At 37.4% G+C, this 24,823-nt stretch overlaps 1 protein-coding gene across 4 annotated transcripts in view; it reads left to right on the forward strand.

Annotated features, from left to right (window-relative positions):
* Virma (vir like m6A methyltransferase associated) overlaps positions 1–24,823 on the forward strand; it is a 62,123-nt gene that overhangs the window by 18,693 nt on the left and 18,607 nt on the right. For 3 of the 4 annotated variants that reach the window (XM_048359259.1, XM_048359261.1, XM_048359263.1), the window contains 11 exons: positions 989–1,258; positions 2,696–3,833; positions 5,168–5,659; positions 6,955–7,109; positions 8,387–8,469; positions 11,156–11,249; positions 11,409–11,953; positions 12,692–12,927; positions 13,668–13,920; positions 17,900–18,117; positions 20,326–20,458. In XM_048359259.1, the coding sequence (XP_048215216.1) occupies positions 989–1,258; positions 2,696–3,833; positions 5,168–5,659; positions 6,955–7,109; positions 8,387–8,469; positions 11,156–11,249; positions 11,409–11,953; positions 12,692–12,927; positions 13,668–13,920; positions 17,900–18,117; positions 20,326–20,458 (3,617 nt within the window). The remainder of the gene's footprint in view (positions 1–988; positions 1,259–2,695; positions 3,834–5,167; positions 5,660–6,954; positions 7,110–8,386; positions 8,470–11,155; positions 11,250–11,408; positions 11,954–12,691; positions 12,928–13,667; positions 13,921–17,899; positions 18,118–20,325; positions 20,459–24,823) is intronic. The other variant, XM_048359260.1, reaches the window with a different exon arrangement.

The raw sequence follows: 24,823 nt of genomic DNA on the forward strand, positions 1-24,823 counted from the left end.
CCCAGGCTGGCTTCAAACCTGGATTCTTATAACTCAGTGTCCTGAGTAGCAAAAGACACTAGCTCCTGGAGCTCTCCTCTCCTCACCCCCCACCCCCCAATCTGAGGCTAGAACTCAGGGCCTGGGGTTACAGTTAGATAAGCCAGGTAAAGAGTACATTTGTTTTGAACAACGTCACCTTTTCCCTCGCTCTTAGTATTTTTTTTTTCAGTGCTGGGGCTTGGACAAAGGGCCTGAGCACTGTTATTGGCTTCTTTTTGCTCAAGGCTAGCATTCTGCCACTTGAGCCCACAGTGCCACTTCTGGCTATTTTCTGTATATGTGGTGCTGAGGAATTGAACCCAGGGCTTCATGTATATGAAGCAAGCACTCTTGCCACTAGGCCATATTCCCAGCCCCTCTTAGTATTTTTTTGTATGTCTTTTTTTTTTTTTGCCAGTCCTTGGGCTTGAACTCAGGGCCTGGGCATTGTCCCTAAGCTTCTTTTCCTCAAGGCTAGCACTTGAGTCACAGTGCCGCTTCCGACTTTTCCTGTTTATGTGGTACTGAGAAATCAAATGCGGCTTCAACATGCTAGGCAAGCATTCTATCACTAAGCCACATTCCCAGCCCTTCTGAGAATTTTTTTTTTTGCCAGTCCTGGGGCTTGGACTCAGGGCCTGAGCACTGTCCCTGGCTTCTTTTTGCTCAAGGCTAGCACTCTGCCACTTGAGCCACAGCGCCACTTCTAGCTTTTTCTGTTTATGTGGTGCTGAGGAATCAAACACAGGGCTTCATGTATACGAGGCAAGCACTCTTGCCACTAGGCCATATTCCCAGCCCCCTTCTGAGTATTTTTTGAAAGCAAGTATTCTGCCACTTTTTAGACGAGGTTTACATAAGCTAAGTCATCCAGAATGCCATTAACTTGCTGTAATATCCAGTCATGCTGCTTTGTGTTATTTAAATCATTGAAATAATCTGTCTTAAATCTCAATTGTTTTTTCAGTGTCTGGTGATAAGGAAGAGGACGTTCCCCACAGAGAAGATTACTTTGAGCCCATTTCTCCTGATCGGAATTCTGTTCCCCAGGAAGGTCAATATTCTGATGAAGGAGAAGTAGAAGAGGAACAACAAGAAGAAGGAGAAGATGATGATGATGATGTGGATGTAGAGGAGGAAGAAGATGAGGATGAAGATGATCGCCATACAGTAGATAGTATTCCTGAGGAGGAAGAGGAAGATGAAGAAGAAGGTGAAGAAGATGAAGAAGGTGAAGGTAGGTTATATTAATTACAACTTTTTGGTCTTAAGTACTAGAAATTAACTAGATATAGCTTTGAGCATTGCAAGAAAATTTCTATCAAAGATAAAAGAGATCAGGAAACCAAGAGTTACATCAGTTGGCTTCAAGATGTGACTAGAAATGAGATTTTTATCTGCCTTTTATGTTTATTTGATTTTTTGTCAACTAACTTGTTTATTTTCTCCACAACCAAATCTCTGTTTATCCTACGTAAACTCTCTGAGTTGATTTCAGTCCCATTTGCAATTTCCTGGGAGAACAATTTTGTATTTTTTGCCACAATATGAATTGAGCCTGTTCCCATCAGCTTTGACTAGGAAAACTGTCATGAAGTAAAAATATGGTGATTAGGGATTTGGTAGCTTGAAGTGTTTCTCATTTTATCTCAGTGAGAACAAAGTATCTATTATAGTTAGATGGAAAGCGGAACAGATAAAATAGGAGAAATGTTAAAAAGTTTGTTCATATTTATTTAACTGTTAGAAATTAGGAAATAAAGCTACTTGTACCATACCTCCTACTTTATTCAGGCTTTTTTGCTGGTTAATTAGATAGCTTTTGCTTGTAATCCTATTTACTCAGGAGGCTGAGATATGAGGACCACGGTTCAAAGCCACTCAGGGCAGGAAAGTCTAGGAGCCTCTTTTTTGGTTTTGTTGGTTGTGGAGCTTGAACTCTGGGTCTGGGCACTGACTCTGAATTCTTTTGCTGAAGTCTAGCACTCTTGTTACTTAGAGCCACAGAGCCACTTGTTTTCTGTTGGTTAAGATGGAGATATGCATTTCACAGACTTTTCCTGTCCATTGAACTGTGATCCTCAGATCTCCTAAGTAGCTAGGACTACAAGTATAAGCCACCTCTGCCTGCTCTATGAGACCCTTACCTCCAATTAACCACCAGAATAGCTAGAAGTGGAGTTTTGGCTCAAGTAGAGCACTAATATTGAGCACATAAGCTCAGGGACAGTGCCCAGGCCCTGACTTCAAATCCCAGAAGTGGCACAGAAACAAAAATAAAACAAAAAAAAAAGCCTGCCTCAGTGGCTCATGCCCGTTATCTCAGCTGCTCAGGAGGCTGAGATCTGAGAATCATAGTTTGAAGCTAGCCTGAAACTAGTCTGGCCAGGAAAGTCCATGAGACTCATCTCCAGTTATTCCCCCCAAAAAATTCTGGAAGTGGAGCTGTGGTTAAGTTCAGAGACAGCACTCAGGCTTTGAGTTCAAGCCCCAAGATAGGCACTTAAAAAAAAAAGAAAGAAAGAAAATAATAATCATTGTGTAAAGGGAAACTAATGGATTATATTGAGAAAAATTAATTTTTAATGTTTGGCATACTATAAAATCAATTATTTTTGTGAAAAAATGTATGTATTAAACAATAGTGATATAATATTTTTAAACTTATTTTCAGGGGATGATGGTTATGAACAAATTTCCAGTGATGAAGATGGAATTGCTGACTTGGAGCGGGAAACATTTAAGTATCCAAATTTTGATGTTGAATACACTGCTGAAGACTTAGCATCTGTTCCTCCTATGACATATGATCCATATGACAGAGAGCTAGTACCACTCTTATACTTCAGCTGTCCTTACAAGACTACTTTTGAAATTGAAATCAGTAGAATGAAGGACCAAGGTCCAGATAAAGAAAATTCTGGGGCAATAGAAGCCTCATTGAAGTTAACTGAACTATTAGATTTGTATCGGGAAGATCGAGGTGCAAAATGGGTAACTGCTCTAGAAGAAATTCCAGGTTTAATAATAAAAGGATTAAGCTATTTGCAGTTGAAAAACACAAAACAAGACTCACTTGGCCAGTTGGTGGACTGGACAATGCAAGCTTTAAATTTACAAGTAGCCTTTCGACAACCCATTGCCTTAAACGTCCGACAGCTAAAAGCTGGGACCAAATTAGTATCGTCATTAGCAGAATGTGGAACTCAAGGAATCACAGAATTATTACAAGCAGGAGTGATCAGTTCATTATTTGACCTTTTATTTGCAGATCATGTTTCATCTTCCCTTAAGTTAAATGCTTTTAAAGCTTTGGACAGTGTCATTAGTATGACAGAAGGAATGGAAGCTTTTTTAAGAGGTAGTCAGGGTGAAAAAAGTGGCTATCAAAAACTCCTGGAGCTCATACTTTTAGATCAGACAGTGAGGGTTGTCACTGCTGGTTCAGCTGTTCTTCAGAAATGCCATTTCTATGAAATCTTGTCAGAGATTAAAAGACTTGGTGATCTTTTAGCAGAGAAGATTTCATCTGTTCCCAACCACAGTGAACCTGATCATGACACAGACACTGTACTTGAGAGAACAAATACAGATTATGAAAATGAAGAAGTGTCTATGGACATGGATCTTTTGGAATCCTCAAATATAAGTGAAGGGGAAATAGAAAAACTCATTAACCTCCTAGAGGAAATTTTTCATTTAATGGAAACTGCACCTCATACAATGATCCAACCTCCTGTTAAATCTTTTCCAACGATGGCAAGGATTACTGGACCTCCAGAGAGGGATGATCCCTACCCTGTTCTCTTTAGGTAAGACATATTTTGTCTTTTGGGGGAAATAGATTTCACAAATCATTGGAGGCTATAGTATGTTGTAATTTTTTTTGATAGTGCTGAGGATTTAATTTAGGGATTTGTACTTATTAGGTGCTCTACCACTTGAGCCATGCTTCCAGTCTGTGATACTGCTGTTTAAGTTCTGCATAACTGTGTAAGAATAGTTGATATTTCAAACTGGATATTCAGTTGTAAAACTGAGAATCATGATCCTGTAATTGAACATATATTGTATTCGTAGTTAAAGCAGAATTAAGAACATGATTGAAAGATAGTAAACAATAGCTCTAGTGTAAGCAAGTTTAAAAACAAATGGGAAGTAATAGGAATGGCATAGGAAGGAGAACTTTTCTATATGAAAATTTGTACCTTATTAACTCCAAAACACTGTAAGTTAACTACAAGTGGAGCTATGGCTCAAGTGGTAGAGCACTACCTTTGAGTGAAAAAGCTAAAAGAGAGCTCAAGGTCCTGAATTCAAGGCTTAGGACATGCTTGCGCGCCTGTACATACACACAAAGTGCTATGCATTCAAATGATAAACTAATTTGCATAGAGATGTTAATGCAGATTTATAATAAATCTAAGCTTAATGATTTTTTTTATTATTATACATGCTATATTTTTCTTTTTTTTTCTTTTTTTGGTCTGTTGTAGGGCTTGAACTTTGGACCTGGGCACTGTCCCTGAGCTCTTCAGCACAAGGCTAGTGCTCAACCACTTTGAGCCACAGTGCCACTTCCTGTATTTTTCTTGGATAAGCTAATTCTTATATAATGATAGGCCATGAAGAGTGGAGAACCATGATGGAAAAGTATGTGCAATAAGTAGTTTAGAAAGAAGGTCCAGAGTTTAATCAGGATTAACTGAGAAGGAAAAATACCAATTTATCATTTGATCCAGTGATGATAAAAGTTGCCACTCTTACTGCAGTTTTCAATAAAAGCAGTTTATTTCTGAAGATAAGAACTGAAGCAGCCAGTGTGTGTGGCTCACACCTGTAATCCTAGCTACTCAGAAGGCTGAGATCTGAGGATCACAGTTGTAAGTCACCCTGGGCAAGAAAGTCCGTGTGACTCTTATCTCCATTTATCCACCAGAAAACCAGAAGTGATACTGTGGCTCAAAATGGTAGAGCCCCAGCCTTGAGTGAAAGTGCCCAGGGACAGTTCCCAGGCCCTCAGTTCAAGTCGCATAATTGACCAAAAAACAAAAAATACTGAATTAAAGACATTAAACATTTATCCTTTGTAATGTTTCATAAAGAATGCTTTGTACTTATTTAATATGTGTCAATTTCTCCACAGATATCTTCACAGTCATCACTTCTTGGAGTTGGTTACCTTGCTTCTGTCAATTCCAGTAACAAGTGCCCACCCTGGTGTGCTACAGGCCACAAAAGATGTTTTAAAGTTTCTTGCGCAGTCACAAAAAGGTCTTCTTTTCTTTATGTCAGAATATGAAGCAACCAATTTGTTGATTCGAGCTCTGTGTCATCTTTATGATCAAGATGAAGAGGAAGGTCTCCAGTCTGATGGTGTTATTGATGATGCATTTGCCTTGTGGCTACAGGACTCAACTCAGACATTACAGTGCATCACAGAACTGTTCACTCATTTTCAGCGTTCTACAGCCAGTGAAGAAACTGACCATTCTGATCTTTTGGGAACTCTTCACAATCTTTATTTGATTACTTTTAATGCTGTGGGAAGATCAGCTGTTGGCCATGTTTTCAGTCTTGAGAAAAATCTCCAAAGTCTCATTACTCTAATGGAGTACTATTCCAAGGAAGCCTTAGGGTAATTTTCTACTTCTTAAACTTTCAATTTTCTATTTCTTAAACTTTCAATTACTAGATCACTAATGGTATAGTTACTATTTCAAAAGTATCAATTTTAAAGCAAAACTATATTTTTTGAGATAGGTAACTTAGTATTGCAGAAATCTCTGAAATGTAAGATGTGGCCGTAAAGCTATATATTGGACCTTTGATTAGTTTCTTTCAGTTGTCTTATGAAAAAAATCTCAATTGTAGATTCTGGTGATTTGTGTAGAGGGGAATCCTAAGGCCCAGGAATATATACCTTAAGAGTAGTGAGCATTTTCTTGTTTTCTTCTGCCCTTTTTAAAAAAAAAAAACTTCATAGTGCCATGGTTTCAGAATTGATTTGACTGGATGGGGCATTTGAGAAGGATAATGGTTTTGAAGCCTGCCCAGTAGTACGGTGTGAATTTTAGTGTGAGAAAAGAGAGACATGTTCTTTTTCTAGTTTATATTACATAAAGCAGTAGCATCCAGATAAATGCCTTTGCAGTGGGGACTTGGTGTGACTCCTTGAATGATGCATCTTCTTTGAGGGCCTATAAACTTTGGTGGCTTCTATTCCTAGCTACATCTTCTGAAACAGAAGACTGAGTGATGCTGCAGATGATCACATTTGTTCCTATATTTCCAGATTGGATGAATATTTTAAGGAGAACTATACTTCTAAAATATACTTGTTAATATTTCATTGTTTATTTTTACTCTGAATAGAATTTTACTATGTTCTGTGTATACTTTTATTCTTAAAATTGTCCCTCCTTATCTGTAGTTCCTGCTTATCTCAACCAGTTGTGAATCTAAAATATTTGGAAAAAATGTATCTGTACTGATCATGCACATACTTTTTTGTCATTCTCTATACAATATAGTGTAACAATTATTCGCAGAGTATATATGCACACTATATTAGGTATATTACACTATATTAGGTACTATAGGTAGACATGATTTAAAGTATATGAGAAGATGTACATAGATTATATGCAAATACAATTCCATTTTATATACAAGACTTAAACCTCCATGGATTTTGATATCTTAGAAGTGTCCTGGAACCAGTAGTCCATGGATGCTAGGGATGATGATTTTGTCTGATAGTGTTTTCAGGTGAATTGGATTTGATCTTTAAAAGCTGATTTATTATCTTCAAGGTGTTAGGTGATGTCTTGTCACTTTTCTTGTTTAAAACCAAATAGAAAAGAATGTTTAAAGTTATTCCTGAAAAATTGTTTTTTACCCCAAACTTTAAAAAACCTTATTTTGTTTCAGTGATTCCAAGTCTAAGAAGTCAGTAGCTTATAATTATGCATGCATACTTATTTTGGTGGTGGTTCAGTCTTCCAGTGATGTCCAAATGCTAGAACAACATGCAGCATCTCTCTTGAAGCTTTGTAAAGCAGATGAAAATAATGCTAAATTGCAAGGTATGGTACCAGAAGTTATTTAAAGATTTGTGATTTGTGAAGGAAAAAAAATCATTGAATACCTATACTTTATGCTTTATCATAGTTAGATAATGTGTATAGTAAAATACTTTTTTAGTTTTTTGAAATTACCTTCTATAAAGACAAACCATAGATTTGACAAAACATTTCAATATATAAATTAAAAGTTTGGAAGTGTGTATTTTCTTGAAAATCACAGAAATTGATGGTTAAAGTGTATAATCAAAATAGAAGAGGTTGGCTGAGAATGTGGCTTAGTGATAGAGTGCTTCCCTAGCATGCATGAAGCCCTGGGTTCAGTTCCTCAGTACCACATCAATAGAAAAATCCGGAAGTGCTGCTGTGGCTCAAATGGTAGAGTGCTAATAAGCCTTGAGCACAAAAGCTCAGAGATAGCACCCAGACCTTAAGTTCAAGCATCAAGACAGAAACACACACACAAAAAGAGGTTTGAGGCTAGTTTCTGTTGCATAGTGAGACACTGTCTTTAAAAAAAAACTAAACGGGCTGGGACTATGGCCTAGTGGCAATAGTGCTTGCCTTGTATACATGAAGCCCTGGGTTCGATTCCTCAGCACCACATATACAGAAAACAGCTAGAAGTGGTGCTGTGGCTCAAATGGCAGAGTGCTAGCCTTGAGCAAAAAGAAGCCAGGGACAGTGCTCAGGCCTTGAGTTCATGGCCAAGGACTGGCCAAAAAAACAACAGCAAACAAACAAAACTAAACAAATATATATAGAGCATGTAATCCTAGCACTTGTAAGGCTGAGGAAAGAAAACCTTGAGTTCAGTACAATTGTATATTTCATAGCAAGATACTGTCTTAAAAAAAGAGCTGGTAGCTCATGCCTGTAATCCTGACTAGTTAGGAGATTGAGATCTGAGGAGCCTGTAATCCTAGCTACTCAGGAGGTTGAGATCTGAGGATCATAGTTCAAAGCCAGCCTTGGCAGGATAGTTTGTGAGGCTCTTATCTCTAATTAACCACCAGAAAACTGGATTTGGCTGTGGTTCAAGTGGTAGAGCACTTCAGCCTTGAGCTGAAGAGCTCAAGGACAGCACCCAGGCCCATAGTTCAAGCCCCATGATTGCCAAAAAATCCAACCCCCCCCCCCAAATGAAGCAGGGAATATGAAATTTAGATTATTGAAATTGATGCAAATCGAATAATGTTTTTCTTTGGAAAAAAATACCTTTACTTTCTATGTTATAACAGCTTTTAAAATATTATACATTATTTTGTTTTGTTTTTAAGAACTTGGCAAGTGGCTTGAACCTCTGAAAAACCTTAGATTTGAAATTAACTGCATTCCAAACTTAATTGAATATATTAAACAGGTAGGTAAATGCTTTGGTTTTATGAAACTTTTTTTCTTTCAAAAATGGTTTGGTTTACTGAAACTTGTGGTAACTTTTAGTAATAAAACAGTAAATCTCTGTGTTGTTAATGACAAAATCTTGCCCTTGATTGATTAGACCTTAGACCATATAGGTACAAATGAAATATAATTGTGTACTTGAATACACATACCCACAGTTGTGTGTACTATATTGCTTTTTTAAAAAACTGGATTCTGTCCTAATTTTATTTCAAATGGGAATAAATTTCAGTTTGATGGCTACAAAAAAAAAGTATTTTAAAGTTATATTGTATTACATATAACTTTCAGTTAAACGTTTAACTAGGGGGAAAGAATTTCATTCAAAATTTTCAGGTGAAAATTGATTTGTCTACTTCCAGATAATCTAAGCAAGAACTAGTTTTCTCTGGCTAATTTGCGATAGTTTATATCTTATAGTTTACATATACTTGGGATAGTTCATAAATAGAAATTTCTAAAAATCTATAAAATTCATTGTAAAATTCTATAAAATTTATTACAAAGCCTATAAAATGTATTGATTTTGTAATAGAAAACTCACAACGGGAAAATATTACTATATTGTTAATCCTGAAAGTTACTTTTTTTGTTGAAGTGTAGCATATAGTGATGTGCTAAAAGCTCTTGTAAATATATGAATGTGAAGCTAGAATAGCAATATAGATTTGGAATGTTCTTTTACTTGGCAATTGAGATGTGTGTTTGCATCAGGAGGGTCGGGAGCTATCTTGATCTTTAAATTGCAATGTATGTTGTTGAAGGGTTTTATATGTATGTAGTCTAGTCTTGCTAACACATTTTGACCTAGCAGTAAACAAAATATTGTTTGGGTTTCTCTGTTTCAAAATTTTCTAGAACTTCATTTTGTCTTTTTGTTTTTTAGCAGAAATATAACAGTATCTTGTAAGTGGTCCTGAATTTTGTGTACCTGTTTCATAGTAATTCTGCATTTTGCCAAACATCAAAGTGCTTGAGTAAAGACACTTAACTACTACGAAATTTTTTGGTTACAGAAATTTGAATGACGTGACACAATTAAGAGTTTTGATTCTTATGTAAAATTTTACTCTAGCAGTTGTGGTATTATTGTAAGTATCTTTGTACTAAAGACAATTGTTTCAAGACTGAAATATCACTTTTGGCTCTCTGCTGCCTTAAGTTCAGAAAAAAGATTAGAGAAAATATCTACCATAAGAATTTTCTTTCTTTCTTTTTTTTTTTTTTTTTCTTGGTGCTGGTTCTAGTGCTTGAACTCAAGCTTGGGGGCTGTCTCTGAACTTTTTTTTTTCAGAGTTAGTGCTTTACCACTTGAGTCACAGCTCTGCTTTCTGCTTTTTTGGTTTAATGGAGATAAGAGATTTTTCTGCCTGGCCTAGTGTTGTTTTGGTTTTTTGCCAGTCCTGGGGCTTGAATTGAGGGCCTGAGCACTGTCCCTGGCTTCTTTTTGCTCAAGGCACTCTACCACTTGAGCCACAGCGCCACTTCCGGCCCTTTCTATACATGTGGTGCTGAGGAATCGAACCCAGGGCTTCATGTATACACAATGAGCACTTTACCACTAGGCCATATTCCCAGCCCCTGTGCTGGCTTTTTTTTTTTTTTTTTTTTTTGGGCCAGTCCTGGGGCTTGGACTCAGGGTCTGATCACTGTCCCTGGCTTCTTCTTGCTCAAGGCTAGCACTCTGCCACTTGAGCCACAGCGCCATTTCTGACCATTTTCTGTATATGTGGTGCTGGGGAATCAAACCTAGGGCCTCATGTATACGAGGCAAGCACTCTTGCCACTAGGCCATATCCCCAGCCCTCCCTGTGCTGGCTTTGAATAGTGATCTTCAAATCTCAGTCTCTTGAGTAGCTAGGGTTTTAGGCATGAGCCATCATGTACCTGGCTAATTTATTGATTTGAAATTATTTAAAAAGCTATTTTATGAAAGCTACAAAAATTTAGACTATTTGTTGTCACAAATTATACATACCATAAGCAGGCTGTAAAGGTACAACCAACCAACTACATTTCTTGTGTTCTCTAACCATGTCCTTGACACTTGGTATCTGCATTTAAAAAAGCAATCTATGTGATGTAGTCTAAAAACATTCCATGTTACTTCTCTGATTTGAAATTTAGTACCTACAGAGCTTTTTAAATACAGTGATTGTCGTTTGACAGGTTGGTATCTACCTGTAATCTGAGTTACTTAAGAAACTGATAAAGGAGAACCATGAGGTCAAGACCAACTTGGGCACCCTACCAAGATCCTGTAATCATTCTAGTCAGCTGCTTCATTTTGGGGAGAGAAGATGTTATAAAATGGACATACAGGAAATTTTTATTTTAAATTCCTTTTTGAGAATGGGGGACAGTACTTGGGATTGAACTTGGGGCCTTAGATCCTTAGATCTCGGCCTCCAAGTAGCTAGGATTACAGGCGAGTACTGCTAGTGCCTGACATTGTTTTTGTTTTCTTGTTTTTTTTTTTAGTGTATATTAAAGTAGCTAGGATTACAGGCGAGTACCGCTAGCACCTGACATTGTTTTTTTTTCCAGTGTATATTAAGGATACCACAGGGCTTCAACATGGTATTTCACATATGCATGTATTAATCAGAGTAATTCTCTTTATTCTGTTCAATTTTCTTTTAAAGAATATTGATAACTTGATGACTGCAGAAGGGGTTGGCCTTACCACTGCTCTACGTGTTCTTTGTAATGTGGCATGTCCACCACCTCCTGTTGAAGGTAATGTTACTAATATGCTTCAAAATCTCCTATTCTTTAAGACTAGAGTGAATATCTACTAAATATTCAAAATTCTTGACTGAATTTTTAATATGTATATGACTGATTTTTAAAAATATATACGTAATTAGTTTTTTTCTTCTTCTTCCTATTATAAAGGTCAACAGAAAGACCTGAAATGGAATCTTGCTGTTATTCAGCTTTTTTCTGCTGAAGGAATGGACACCTTTATTCGGGTTCTGCAAAAATTGAACAGTATTTTGACTCAGCCTTGGAGGCTCCATGTCAACATGGGGACTACCCTTCACAGAGTTACTACTATTTCAATGGCTCGCTGCACACTCACTCTTCTTAAAACTATGCTAACAGAACTCTTGAGAGGTGGCTCCTTTGAGTTTAAGGACATGCGTGTCCCTTCAGCACTTGTTACTTTACACATGCTCCTGTGCTCTATCCCCCTCTCAGGTCGTTTGGATAGTGATGAGCAGAAAATTCAGAATGATATAATTGATATTTTACTGACTTTTACACAAGGAGTTAATGAAAAACTTACAATTTCAGAAGAGACTCTGGCCAATAATACTTGGTCTTTAATGCTAAAAGAAGTTCTTTCTTCGATCTTGAAGGTTCCTGAAGGATTTTTTTCTGGACTCATACTCCTTTCAGAGCTGCTGCCTCTTCCTTTGCCCATGCAAACAACTCAGGTATCACTTCTGTATAACATGCATCTTATAAATGACAGCAGTAACAGTTTTTTTTGTTTTTTTTTTTGCCACTCCTGGGCCTTGGACTCAGGGCCTGAGGACTGTCCCTGGCTTCTTTTTACTCAAGGCCAGAACTCTCCCACCTGCGCCGTAGTGCCACTTTTGCCCTTTTCTGTTAATGTGGTGCTGAGGAATCGAACCCAGGGATTCATGCATGCAAGGCAAGCACTCTACTGCTAAGCCACATTCCCACCCCCTGTAGTAACAGTTTTAATAAATCCATTGAGTGTTGTTAAAAATGAAAGCAACCCCTCATTCTTCTTCCTCTCCAAAAAGATGTAACATAACTGAATGAGGATGACATAAAACTGAAGCAAGATGATCATTGAGGAAATATGGGGGTAACATAAATTTTTCTTAAAATGAGTTTTATTATGCTGTTATGTATACTGTACTTATATATTTTTCTGTTATTTCAAATCTTCTGCCCCTCTATTATGTTTTAAAATTTACCAATAACTTTATTGCCTTACCCATGGACTCTGTTCAACTGACTGCTAATCTGATCAAACAATAAGACTTTTTTAGATTTATTGAATTCAAACAATGTTTAATTGTGATATAGAAAACTAAATGTTTTAGGCATGCAGTAAAATGAACAGTTCTTCCTGATCAATTTTTATGACTATAAATAAATATTAAAAACCTATGTACATACACATTATACTTTCTTAACAGGTTATTGAGCCACATGATATATCAGTGGCACTCAACACCCGAAAATTGTGGAGCATGCACCTTCATGTTCAAGCAAAGTTGCTCCAAGAGATAGTTCGCTCTTTCTCTGGCACAACCTGCCAGCCCATTCAACATATGCTACGGCGTATTTGTGTTCAGTTATGTGACCTTGCCTCACCTACTGCTCTTCTGATTATGAGAACTGTGTTGGATTTGATTGTAGAAGACTTGCAAAGGTATTTTTGTTTTGCCATAGAATTTTTTCCGCAAGTTATCCTTACACAGACATACATTTTTTTTCTTAGATCAGGGTTTAGAATACCCAGATAACACACTCATGTAAATGTACATGAATAAATGTGTATACATTGTTTTAAACTAGAAATTAGCTATTTTATTATTGTATGTACAAAATTACACAAAATGATAAAGATTTGGAACGGTAAACTATACTTGGCTTGGGGTGACACAAGTGCCTGGGAACCCTAGTTCTACCAAAAAAAAATAAAGAAAAGGAAGATAAACTATGTAGAAGTAAATATTAAGAAACTATATATTAAAAACTTGGACTTATAAATTTTATAGTCATTGTAGAATTCTAGAAAACTAAGGTGGGTGCTGATGGCTCATGCCTGTAATCCTGGCTATTCAAGCTGAGATTTGAGGATTGTAGTTCAAAGCCAGCCTAGGCAGGAACGTTCATGAGACTCTTCTCTCCAGTTAAACACCAGAAAATTGGAAGTGGAACTCTGGCTCAAGTGGTAGACTGCTGGCCTTCAGCAACAGAGCTCAGGGACAGCACCCAGGCCCTGAGTTCAAGCCCTACTACTGACAAAAAAATCTAGAAAAGTATCATATTCAAGAATTAAGTGTTTTATACAAAATGTGTGTAAGTTGATATGTATAGAAAACTAAATGTTAAATAGTGTCTTTAAAATCAAGGACTTGTTTACTAAATATATTGATTTTATTCCAGCACTTCAGAAGATAAAGAAAAGCAGTATACTAGCCAAACCACCAGATTGCTTGCTCTTCTTGATGCTCTGGCTTCACATAAAGCTTGTAAATTAGCTATTTTGCATCTAATTAATGGAACTATTAAAGGTGATGAAAGATATGCAGAAATATTTCAAGATCTCTTAGCTTTGGTGCGCTCTCCTGGAGACAGTGTTATTCGACAACAGTGTGTTGAATATATCACATCTATTTTGCAGTCTCTCTGTGATCAGGTATTTATTTATAATTATTTTATAAAGTTAGTGTACATATGTATGTTTTAAAGCTCTTGCTATACATCTTGGCTGTGAACAAGGAGATGTCACCTATATTAGTCCTACTACTGTTTAGGAAGACAAAATTGACAAGTGAAGCAACAGTAAAGTGATTTGTTTCATAGCTTATTTGGGTTAATATTTCATGGGTTTCTCTGAAGGGCTTTTTTACTTCTCCTTTATAATGTTGCAGCTTTGGATAATTGCTGTTATATCACTGTTTCAATATTTTTTAAAAGATGTTTAATGTCTACTATATTAGATTTCTTACCAATTACAGTATATACCAAGTCGTTTTTGAATTTTATAGCTTTGTTATTGAGCTAAGTCATTTTGCCTTATTTGAACAGTTTTAAAGGCATTGAGGATTAGTTCAATTTTCACAAGATAATGACATCATTTTAGTTTTAAAAGCCAGTTGTAATTGGAATTTTTTTTTAAAGTACTGAAGTTTGAACTCAGATCCTTGGACTTATCAGGCAGTTACTCTACCACTTGAGTCATGTCACTTAGCCTATTTTCCTTCAGTTATTTTTTGAATAGTTATTTTTCAAATAGGCTTGCACCTTGATCCTCTGTTTACACTTCCCAAATATTTGAAATGAGAGGTACTCACTACCATATCTAATTTTGTTAAGATTGCTTCTCCTGAACTTTTTTTTTTGTGGCCAGTCCTGAGCTTCTTGTGTTCAAGGCTAGCTAGCACTCTGCCATTTGAGTCACAGTGCCACTTCCAGCTTCTTCTGTTTATGTGGAACTGAGGAATTGAACCCAGGGCTTCATGCATGCAAGGCAAGCACTCTACCACTAAGCCACATTCCCAGCCCTCTCCTGAGCCTTTCATTTGGACTGGCATTCAGCTGTGATCTCCATTTCTACCTCCTTAGTAATTAAATTATAGATGTGAACCACTGTGCTGGCCTGTGATTAAGATCTTTGGGAAAGGTTGTGATGCCTGAAGGCACTTTATTTTTATTTATTTTTTGCCAGTCTTGGGTCTTGAACTCAGGCCTGAGCACTGTCCCTGGCTTCTTTTTGCTCAAGGCTAGCACTCTGCCACTTGAGCCACAGCGCCACTTCTGGCCATTTTCTGTATATGTGGTGCTGGGGAATCGAACCCAGGGCTTCATGTATGGGAACAAGGCAAGCACTCTTGCCACTAGGCCATATTCTCAGCCCCCCTGAAGGCACTTTATTTTTTTTTATTTTTATTTTTTTTGGGGGGCCAGTCCTGGGCCTTGAACTCAGGGCCTGAGCACTGTCCCTGGGTTCCTTTTGCTCAAGGCTAGCACTCTGCCACTTGAGCCACAGCGCCACTTCTGGCCGTTTTCTGTATATGTGGTGCTGGGAAATTGAACCCAGGACCTCATGTATACGAGGCAAGCTCTCTTGCCACTAGGCCATATCCCCAGCCCCTGAAGGCACTTTAGATAGAATTCTTATCTTAACTGTTTTTTCAGATTTCTTTAAATTCTGGTTGAATATTTTTAATATAATTTTATATTATTTTAAAATGTAATTTTATTGTTATTATTAAGGTGTTTTATAGAAGGGTGACCATTTCATAAGACAGGTAATGTCAGACTAAAAATTTTTAATAAAATCTAATGTTGGAAGACAAAAATCCAATTTGGTTATATTTAAGACTTTTAAAGTCAAGTTAGGCACTAATTGCTCACTTCTGTAATCGTAGCTACTCAGGAGGCTGACAACTGAAGGTGGAAGTTCAAAGTCAGCCTGGGTAAACAAATCCATGAGACTCTTATATCCAGTTAGCTAGCATAAAATTTGAAGTAGAGGTGTGGCTCAAGTGGTAGAGTAACATCTGTAAGAGGAAAGGCCAAGCAAGAGCTTGAGGCTCTGAGTTCATGCCTTTACACAGAAACAGACAGACACATACACAGAGTCAAGAAGGTGTTTTTCTTTTGTTGGTCTATTTTGTTGTTGTTGTTGTTGTTGTTAGTCATGGGGCTTAAACTCAGGGCCTGGGCACTGTCCCTGAGCTAAATTTTTACCTAACTTCTACCACTTGGAGCCACAGTACCACTTCCAGTTTTTTTTTTTTTGGCTAGTCCTGGGCCTTGGACTCAGGGCCTGAGCACTGTCCCTGGCTTCCTTTTGCTCAAGGCTAGCATTCTGCCACTTGAGCCACAGCGCCACTTCTGGCCGTTTTCTGTATATGTGGTGCTGGGGAATCGAACCCAGGGCCTCATGTATATGAGGCAAGCTCTCTTGCCACTAGGCCATATCCCCAACCCCCACTTCCAGTTTTCTGGTGGTTGATTGGAGCTAAGTGTCTCAAGGACTTTCCTGCCCAGCTGGCTTTGAACTGTGTGAATGGACCTCAGATCTTGGCCTCCTGAGTTACCAGGATTACAGGTGTGAGCCACCAGTGCCGGCTGGAAATTTTTTTTACATGAACTGTTTTCAGAACAAGAAAACCTGGTAGAAAATAATTTTGGAGAAATAAAATTTTTTCTTGGTGAAAGGAATTTTAAGTCCTTCTGACTGTAGAGTGTCTATTTAATTGGTGTTTGTTAAATTCTCTGTCGTCGCTTGCATGACTATGATAAATGGCAGTGAAGCATCCTTACTGTCCGCATGATGCAGCTCTTACCCATGGCTTGATGTTGTAACATTCTTTCTCCTTCCTTCCTTCCTTCCTTCCTTCCTTCCTTCCTTCCTTCCTTCCTTCCTTCCTTCCTTCTTTCCTGTCCGTCTGTCCTGTGCTTGAACTCAGGGCCTGGACACTGTCCCTGAGCTGCTTTTGTTCTACCTCTTGAGCAACAGCACCACTTCCAGCCTTTTCTGTTTATGTGGTCCTGAGGAATTGAAACCCAGGGCTTCATGTATACGAGGCAAGCACTCTACCACCAGGACATATTCCCAGCCCATAAAAGTAATTTTTAGCCATTTGAATTTATAGTCAGTAAAATAGATAAGGAAAAAATATATATTTGGGATGTGTATTTTATTTTATCTTATTTTTTGCCAATCTTGGGGCTTGGGCCCAGGACCTGAGCACTGTCTCTGGTTTCTTTTCACTCAAGGCTAACATTGTATCACTTGAGCCACAGCACCACTTCTGGCTTTTTCTGTTTATGTGGTGCTGAGGAATTTTAACCAGGGCTTCATGCGTTCAAGGCAAGTGCTCTACTGCTAAGCCATATTCCCAGCCCATGTGTTTTTTTAATTTTAATTTTTATTATAAAGATTATGTACAAAGGGGTTACAGTCATATATAAGTCAGGTAGTGATCCTTTAGAGTAACATTTTTAAAGTATATCCTTTTTTAGATGGGTATTTTTTTTTTCCAGTCCTGGAGCTTGAACTCAGGGTCTGGGCATTGTTCCTAAATGTCTGTTGCCCAAGGTTAGTATTCTACGACTTGTGCCACAGTGCCACTTCTGGCATTTTCTGTTTCTGTGGTACTGAGGAATCGAACCCAGGGCATTATGTTTGGTAGGCAAGCATTCTATCACTAAGTCACATTCCCAACCCCTAGGTGGGTGTTCTTATATTATAAAAGGCCAAAACAACTCATTTATTTATTTATTTATGTTTGCCAGTCCTGGGGCTTGAACTCAGGGCCTGAGTACTGTTGCTGGCTTCTTTTTAGTCAAGGTAGCACTCCACCACTTGAGCCACAGCGCCACTTCCTGCTTTTTCTATGTATGTGGTGCTGAGGAATTGAACCCAGGGCTTCATGTATATGAGGCGAGCATTTTACCACTAGGTCATATTCTCAGCCCAACTCCTTTATTCTTGAAATGTTTGAATGTATGTATTTTCTCTTGGTCTGTTTGATATGGGACTATAAAATAGTATTTTAATGAGATAATTAAGTATTATATGCTATGTTAATCAATTTGCTAAATGATGATTGTGGCTATTTAGAAAATATATTTTTTCCTTTTCCCCCTTCCTTCTTCCACAGGACATTGCACTTATTTTGCCAACTTCTTCTGAAGGTTCTATTTCTGAACTGGAGCAGCTCTCCAATTCTCTACCAAACAAAGAATTGATGTCCTCAATCTGTGACTGTCTCTTAGCTACCTTAGCTAACTCTGAAAGCAGTTATAACTGTTTATTGACATGTGTTCGGACAATGATGTTTCTTGCAGAGCATGATTATGGATTATTTCATTTGAAAAGGTAAGGCTTTGTCCTATTTAATGTTCTATTAGATTTAAATTTTTACTGTCATACATTCTCCCAAATCAGTAATTTCTACCTGTTGTAAAGTGTTAAATATATGGATTCTTCTATGGGAATTTTTTTTGTGTATTTGTATTCCTTAACAATGCTAGTAATGGACTTATTTTTAATTGCTGAGCAGTATTCTAGCAGTCTGAATTGTTTCTAAATTTTAGTAGTTAGGGATAAAGCTTTGCATACAGGTTTTTATGTAAGCCTTAGTTTTTATTTCTCTAGGGTAGATATCTCTGAGTGAAATTATTGTGTCATATGATAGATGTATATTTAACCTTAATAAGAAACTGCCAAAATGTTTTTCAAAATGGATATACTATTTTGCATTTGTATCTAATGGATTGCAATTCATTGGAGTTCCAGTTTCCTTATACTTACAGAAGTTGGTATTGTCAAGTTGATATTTGTTTGTGTTGGCACTGGGGCTTGAACTCAGGGCTCTTGGCTTAGCTTCTGCCTTTTTACTTGTAATTGGAAATAATTTACTAGTAACTGGAAATAAGAGTCTTTTAGCTTCCTGAGTAGCTGTGATTACAGACATGAGCCATTGGCACATTTCTAGAGTTTTGTTTTTTTCTCCCAATCCTGGGGCTTAAATTCAGGGCCTGGGCACTGTCTGAGCCTTTTTGCCTTTCCACTTGAGCCACAGCTCCACTTCTGTCTTTCCTGGTGTGTAATTGGGGCTAAGAGTCTTACAAACTTTTCTGTCTAGACTGGCTTTGAGCCAAACTTTTCTGTCTAGACTGGCTTTGAGCCAGATTTTCAGATATCAGTCTCTTGAGTAGCTAGGATTATAGGCATGAGCCACTGTCACTTGGCTAGGGTGTGTATGTGTTTTCAGTTGGGGTTTTTCTGTATTGTCTAGTTTGGCCACTGTCACTTGGTGCGCGGGTGCGTGCGTGAATGCGTGTGTGTGTGTGTGTTTTCAGATGGAGTTTTTCTGTATTGTCCAGTTTGGCCTGGAATTCCGTGGTCTCAAGCAGTCCTTCCTCCTAGCCTCCCAAGCCTCCCAAGTAGCTGTGACTGCAGGGACGCACGACTGGGGATTGAATCCTGGGTCTTGCACATGTTTGGCTTGTGCTTTATCACTAAGCACTGGCCAGCTATGGAGTTTGCTTTTAGATAGCCTTTGAAAGCATAGTGTACTTTGCTGCGATTTTATGGAGTGGCTAAAAATTGGTATAGTCTAATTTTGACCCCATTTTCTACTCATTAACATGTTTCCTTTATATTTAGTCGGTTTCTTGTTTGTTGTGTCATTCCATTTTAATGTGCTATAGAGTTCTCATGAATAGCAGTTGTATCTTTCTCCCTTTATTTTGCCTTTCTATAGCCCTGTGTGATGGTATCTTAGATTCTGTTATTTTTCAAGTGTAAATACTGTATGTCTAGTGTTAATTTCATACTTATTACTGTTTTGGCTATTCTGTTATATCTTACAGGCAAAACTAGAATAATTTTCCCTTTACATCCTGTTGATCAACTGAGAACTATATAAATGATAGAACAAGCCAGGTGCTGGTAGCTCATGCCTGTAAGTAATCCTAGTCACCCAGGAGGCTGAGATCTGAGGATCGTGGTTCAAAACCAGCCTTGACAGGGAAGTCCATGAGACTTAAAATCCAATTAACCACTGGAAAACCAGAAGTGGCACTGTGGCACAAATGGTAGACGCCAGGGACAGTGCTCATGTCCTGAGTTGGCAAAAAAAAAAAAAAAACTAACCCAACAACTTCTTTGTTATATTATTTGTGTACACAGACATACAATGCTTTTTGCATTTTTAAATGGTAAAATTAATTTTACTCCTGAATTTACATAGCTCATTTCTCATACTTTTTTTTTTTTTTTTTTTTGGAGGGGTGCGTCCTGAGGCTTGAATTCTGGGCTTGGTCCCTAAGCAGCTTTTTGCTGAAGGCTAGTGTTTTGCCACTTCAGTCATAGCTCCACTTCTGGCTTTTTGGTGATTAATTGGAGATAAGCGTCTCATAGGGACTTTTCTGCCCAAGTTGGCTTTGAATTATGATCCTCAGATCTCAGCCTCCTGAGTAGCTAGGATTATAGGCATGAGCCACCTGGTGCTGGCATCATACTAGCTTTATATGCTTATATTTCAACATAGTATCTGCTCTTTATTTTGTTTATTTACAGTTCTTTAAGGAAAAACAGTAGTGCTCTGCATAGTTTACTGAAACGAGTGATCAGCACATTTAGTAAGGACACAGGAGAACTCGCCTCTTCTTTTTTGGAATTTATGAGGCAAATTCTTAATTCTGACACAATGGTAAGTGCACGTGTATACATATATATTCATATTCGGTATTTTTTAACTCTGTAAACTTTGTCTTGAGTTAAAAAATCACTTTGTTTCAAAAATATCTTAGAACTTAAAATAGTGTTTCTTTTTTCCTTTGCCCTCTTATCCTTATAAATAGTGGGTTATGATTTCTCTTTCCTTTTACTTTTTATTTTTATTTTTTCCCCCTCTAGTCCTAGGACTTGAACTCTGGGCCTGAGCACTAGCCCTGGCTTTTGTGTTCAAGGTTAGCACTCTACCACTTGAGCCACAGCTTCATTTCTGGCTTTTTGTGTTTAATTGGAGGTAAGAGTCTCATGGACTTTTGCCCATGCTGGCCTAAGCTGTCCTTCAAACTCAAATAATCGTGCCTTAGCCTCCTGAGTGCTGGGATTGCAGGCGTATAGACAGCACCACAATTAGACTGATTTTTTTTTAAATAGCTATTTAAGGTTAGAATATATTGAAATCTTTAGTTAGTAGGCATTGTTAATTTGAGAATACCCAATTATTTTTCAGCAGAGGAAAATACTACATATAGTGCGTTATTTTACAATGATTCCTGAGATAGAATTACCTTGCTAAAGTAACTCAGGATAAATAATAAATTACTTACAGTGAATACTTAAAGAGTTTTATCAGCCTCTTAAAGTGTTTCTTCACATTGTAATTGAGCATATGCTGTTCTTTTTTGGAAGTTGTTACTGTTTGAGTTACTGTCACGTTTAGAGCATCTTGTACCCATGTAATATTTGAATTAAAGGTTATTCAGCCAGGTACCAGTGGCTCACATCTGTAATCCTAGTTATTCAGGAGGCTGAAATTTGAGGATCACCGTTCAAAGCCAACCTAGGCAGAAAAGTCCATGAAACTACTACCTCCAATAAACCACTCTGAAAAAGCCAGAAGTGGCACTATGGTTCAGTTGGTTAGAGTGCTAGGCTTGAGCACAAAGAGGCTCAGGGATAGTGCCCAGGCCCTGAGTTCAAGCCCCAGGACTGGCCCCCCCCCCCCAAAAAAAAAAGACTATTTACAGCCAGCCTGGGCTGGCTATTTGTCTAAGACAAATAGGCAGACAGACAGATCAATCTATCCATTTAATCTAAAATGTTATTGTTAAAACTTAAGATTCCTCTTGTTAACATTTTCCAAAATCAAAGTATAGTAGCAATGTCTTTAGAAAATATTTGGTATTGAGTAAGTTTGGATGTATTTCTTCTGATAGAACTTAAATATACTGACTAGTATATAATTAAAAATTCTTAACTGGTGTAGAGTATTTTTTTTTTAACGGTATAATCCAGCTTCTTCTAATTGTATTGCCATTGAAATGTGTGTGTCTATGCATCTTATGGATTAGTATGTATTTGGGTTTAAGAAGTTCACCACAGGTAACAAACAGTACAAGAAATGTATCCAATGCCTAATGTATGAAACTGTAACCTCTCTGTACATCAGTTTGATAATAAAAATTAAAAAAAAAAAAGAAATGCCACATTTAAAGTTTCTGTTTGGGGATGATTGTAGAGGACTTGCCAGGTACAGGCTTACCAAATAAACATAATGTGGGATTTCATGAGAATAATTTAAAGTTATTTACATTGTTTTTCTTATTTATGGAATGTATATGGAGACTGTTTGATATGCCTTTCTGAGTTTGCCATCATATTTGTATTGTCTTGCCATTTCTTTTTTTGGTGCCAACTTGAACTTGAGACTTCAATTCATGCTCTTGCTCATTCATAGCTGGTGCTGTACTTGGACTGCACACTGCAGTCCAACATTTTGCTGGTTAATTGGAAATGGAATCTTACAGGCTTTTTTGTCTGGGCTGGCTTCAGTAATCCTTGGTTTAAACCTCCTAAGTAGGTAAGGAGGCTTGAGTCACTGCTGCATGCCCACCACCACCATCTTGCTAGTTTTATTGGAAATTATTGATTGAGTCATGTCTAGCTTATTAAAGTGATTATATTTACCAGAATCTTTACTCTTGGAAGATTGGCATATTTAACAGCATTGCTATAGCTATTTTAAAGATAATGTAGGATTTTGCTTGATGGAAGAATATTTATTTCACTAAATTCTAGGTAATATTAACAAACTATTGACAGATTCTTATTACCCATCAGCAATTAAACAGTTTGTCACCCAAACCCGCTAATTAGTATTCATTCATGTATGCATAATTGCTTACATTGGCCCTCAGATTGCTAATTAATATTTATTTATACCTCATTAGTTGATTTCCCTTTTCTCAATACGTTCATTGAGAAGATGAAAGTAATCTGGTTACTTCTAAATCTTTGAATTATCCATCAGATTCTTTCCTTATTCTTTGTAATCTGCTTTCCTCCTTAATCAGAAGAAAAATTGTCCCTTCATCACTTCATCTCTGCACATGACCTAGATCTTGTAATAATTTTTCTGATTCCTTTTCCCTTATCAGTCTTTATTTCTGTAGCTAGCTATATGCCTGGTAGATAGAAACTCTTGAATATCCAAAGCCAAATTCAGTGTCTTCCCCATAAACATGGTTCTTTTTTTTTTTTTAAGTTGTCATGAGGCTTGAACTCTGGGCCTGGGCGCTGTCTCTGAGCTCTTCAGCTCAAGGCTACTGGCCCTCTACCACCTGAGCAACAGCACCACCTTTTTTTTTTATTAATTAAATTTTGTTGACAAGGTGTTGTGCAAAAGGTGTACAGTTATATAATAGGGCAGTGAGTACATTTCTTGTGATATCTTACACCCTCGTTTTTTTTCCCTTCCCTAGAGCAAGTAGGCATATATACAATACCCAGTGTACCAAAAACACATACAATAGCCGTGTTGCATATGCCAAAGGAAATTCAGCTAGAACTTTAAATATAACGTCAACAATAGGGTTTGCTTATCCTTGTCTTATATGATCATACATACATAGCTTTTGAGCTATTGTGATTCACTGAGGTCTATTTTAGACCTTTTTATGTTTAGTCGTTGTTTGGTTTTAGTTACTTTAGTTAAGGTCGCTGACCCAAACCTGTGGGAAATACCATTTGACAAGAAGTTTTTTGTTTCATAGACCTGGTCTCTAGTGCCCTCCCCCCTCCCCCCTAACACCTTAACAGTCATATATCAAGGAGATCATGCCCCTTTGTTTTATTATTTGTTCAAGTTCTGACCATTTCCCTGCGAATACCAATATTTTATCATTTCTAATCGCTATGTAGTATTCCATTGTGTATAGGTACCACATTTTTTGGATCCATTCATCTGTAGAGGGGCATCTGGGTTGTTTCCATATTTTGGCTATTGTGAATTGTGCAGCGATAAACATGGATGTGCAGATGTCTTTTTGATATCCTGAGACCTGTTGTTTAGGATGGATGCCTAGGAGTGGTATGGCTGGTATGTTGAGCTTTTTGAGGAACCTCCACACTGTTCTCCAAAGTGGTTGTACTAATTTGCACTCCTGACAGCACCGCTTTTGATTTTCTGGTGGTTAATTGGAGATAAGAGTCTCATGGACTTTCCTGCCCAAGCTCTCTTTGAACCACTATCCTCAGATCTCAGCCTCCTGAGTAGCTGGGATTACAGGCATGAGCCACTGGTGACTGGCACATGATTTTCTTTTTTTACATGATTCATTTTTTATGTCTCTTCCAATCCATTGGTTATTCCTTTTTTTTTTTTTTTGCCATGGAAATTACTTTTAATGTTGAGTTACTACAACCTAATGGCCCCAGTTTGTTTTTTTTAAATAAAGATTGGCTAAATCAAAGAACAGAAACACCTCTCACCATTCATAAAATTAAAGGTAGACTGACAAACAGGATCGAAAAACCAGCCCAGTCCATGAGGAACACAATGTTGTTCTTTTGTTGCTGGAGATAATTCATCCACATTCTGCAGAATGAATTCAGGTGAGGATTCTTCCATTTTTTTGTTCATTTTTTTCTTGTCTTAGTCTCTGTGCTGCTATAACACATTGCCATAGAGTTGGTGGAGTAAACAACAAAAGCTTCTTTCTTGCCATTCTGTTGACTGGAAGGCCAAGAACAGCAGGTTCGTGGTACTATCAGGTTGATTGTGGAGTTTTTGTTTTTTTGGAAGTACAATATTTATTAATAATCTTCACCCATAAAGTCACTGAGGTTTAGACTGACCACAATTTTTTTCTTCTTCTTTCATTCTTTCAGTGTAAGAGAATTGGTCATCCCTTTTGTCCAAGATAGAATCATGAAATAATAGCCCATGATCCTCTGTTCATCTTTAGCAGATGTTTATTCTTTTTCATTTTATTCACAAAAGTCTTTTATAACTCATTCTGTTTCATATTTTTTACCAGTACCATAGGTTTCTTCTTTCTCCTTT

Source organism: Perognathus longimembris, chromosome 12 (assembly GCF_023159225.1).
Source record: "Perognathus longimembris pacificus isolate PPM17 chromosome 12, ASM2315922v1, whole genome shotgun sequence".
Lineage (NCBI taxonomy): Eukaryota > Metazoa > Chordata > Mammalia > Rodentia > Heteromyidae > Perognathus > Perognathus longimembris.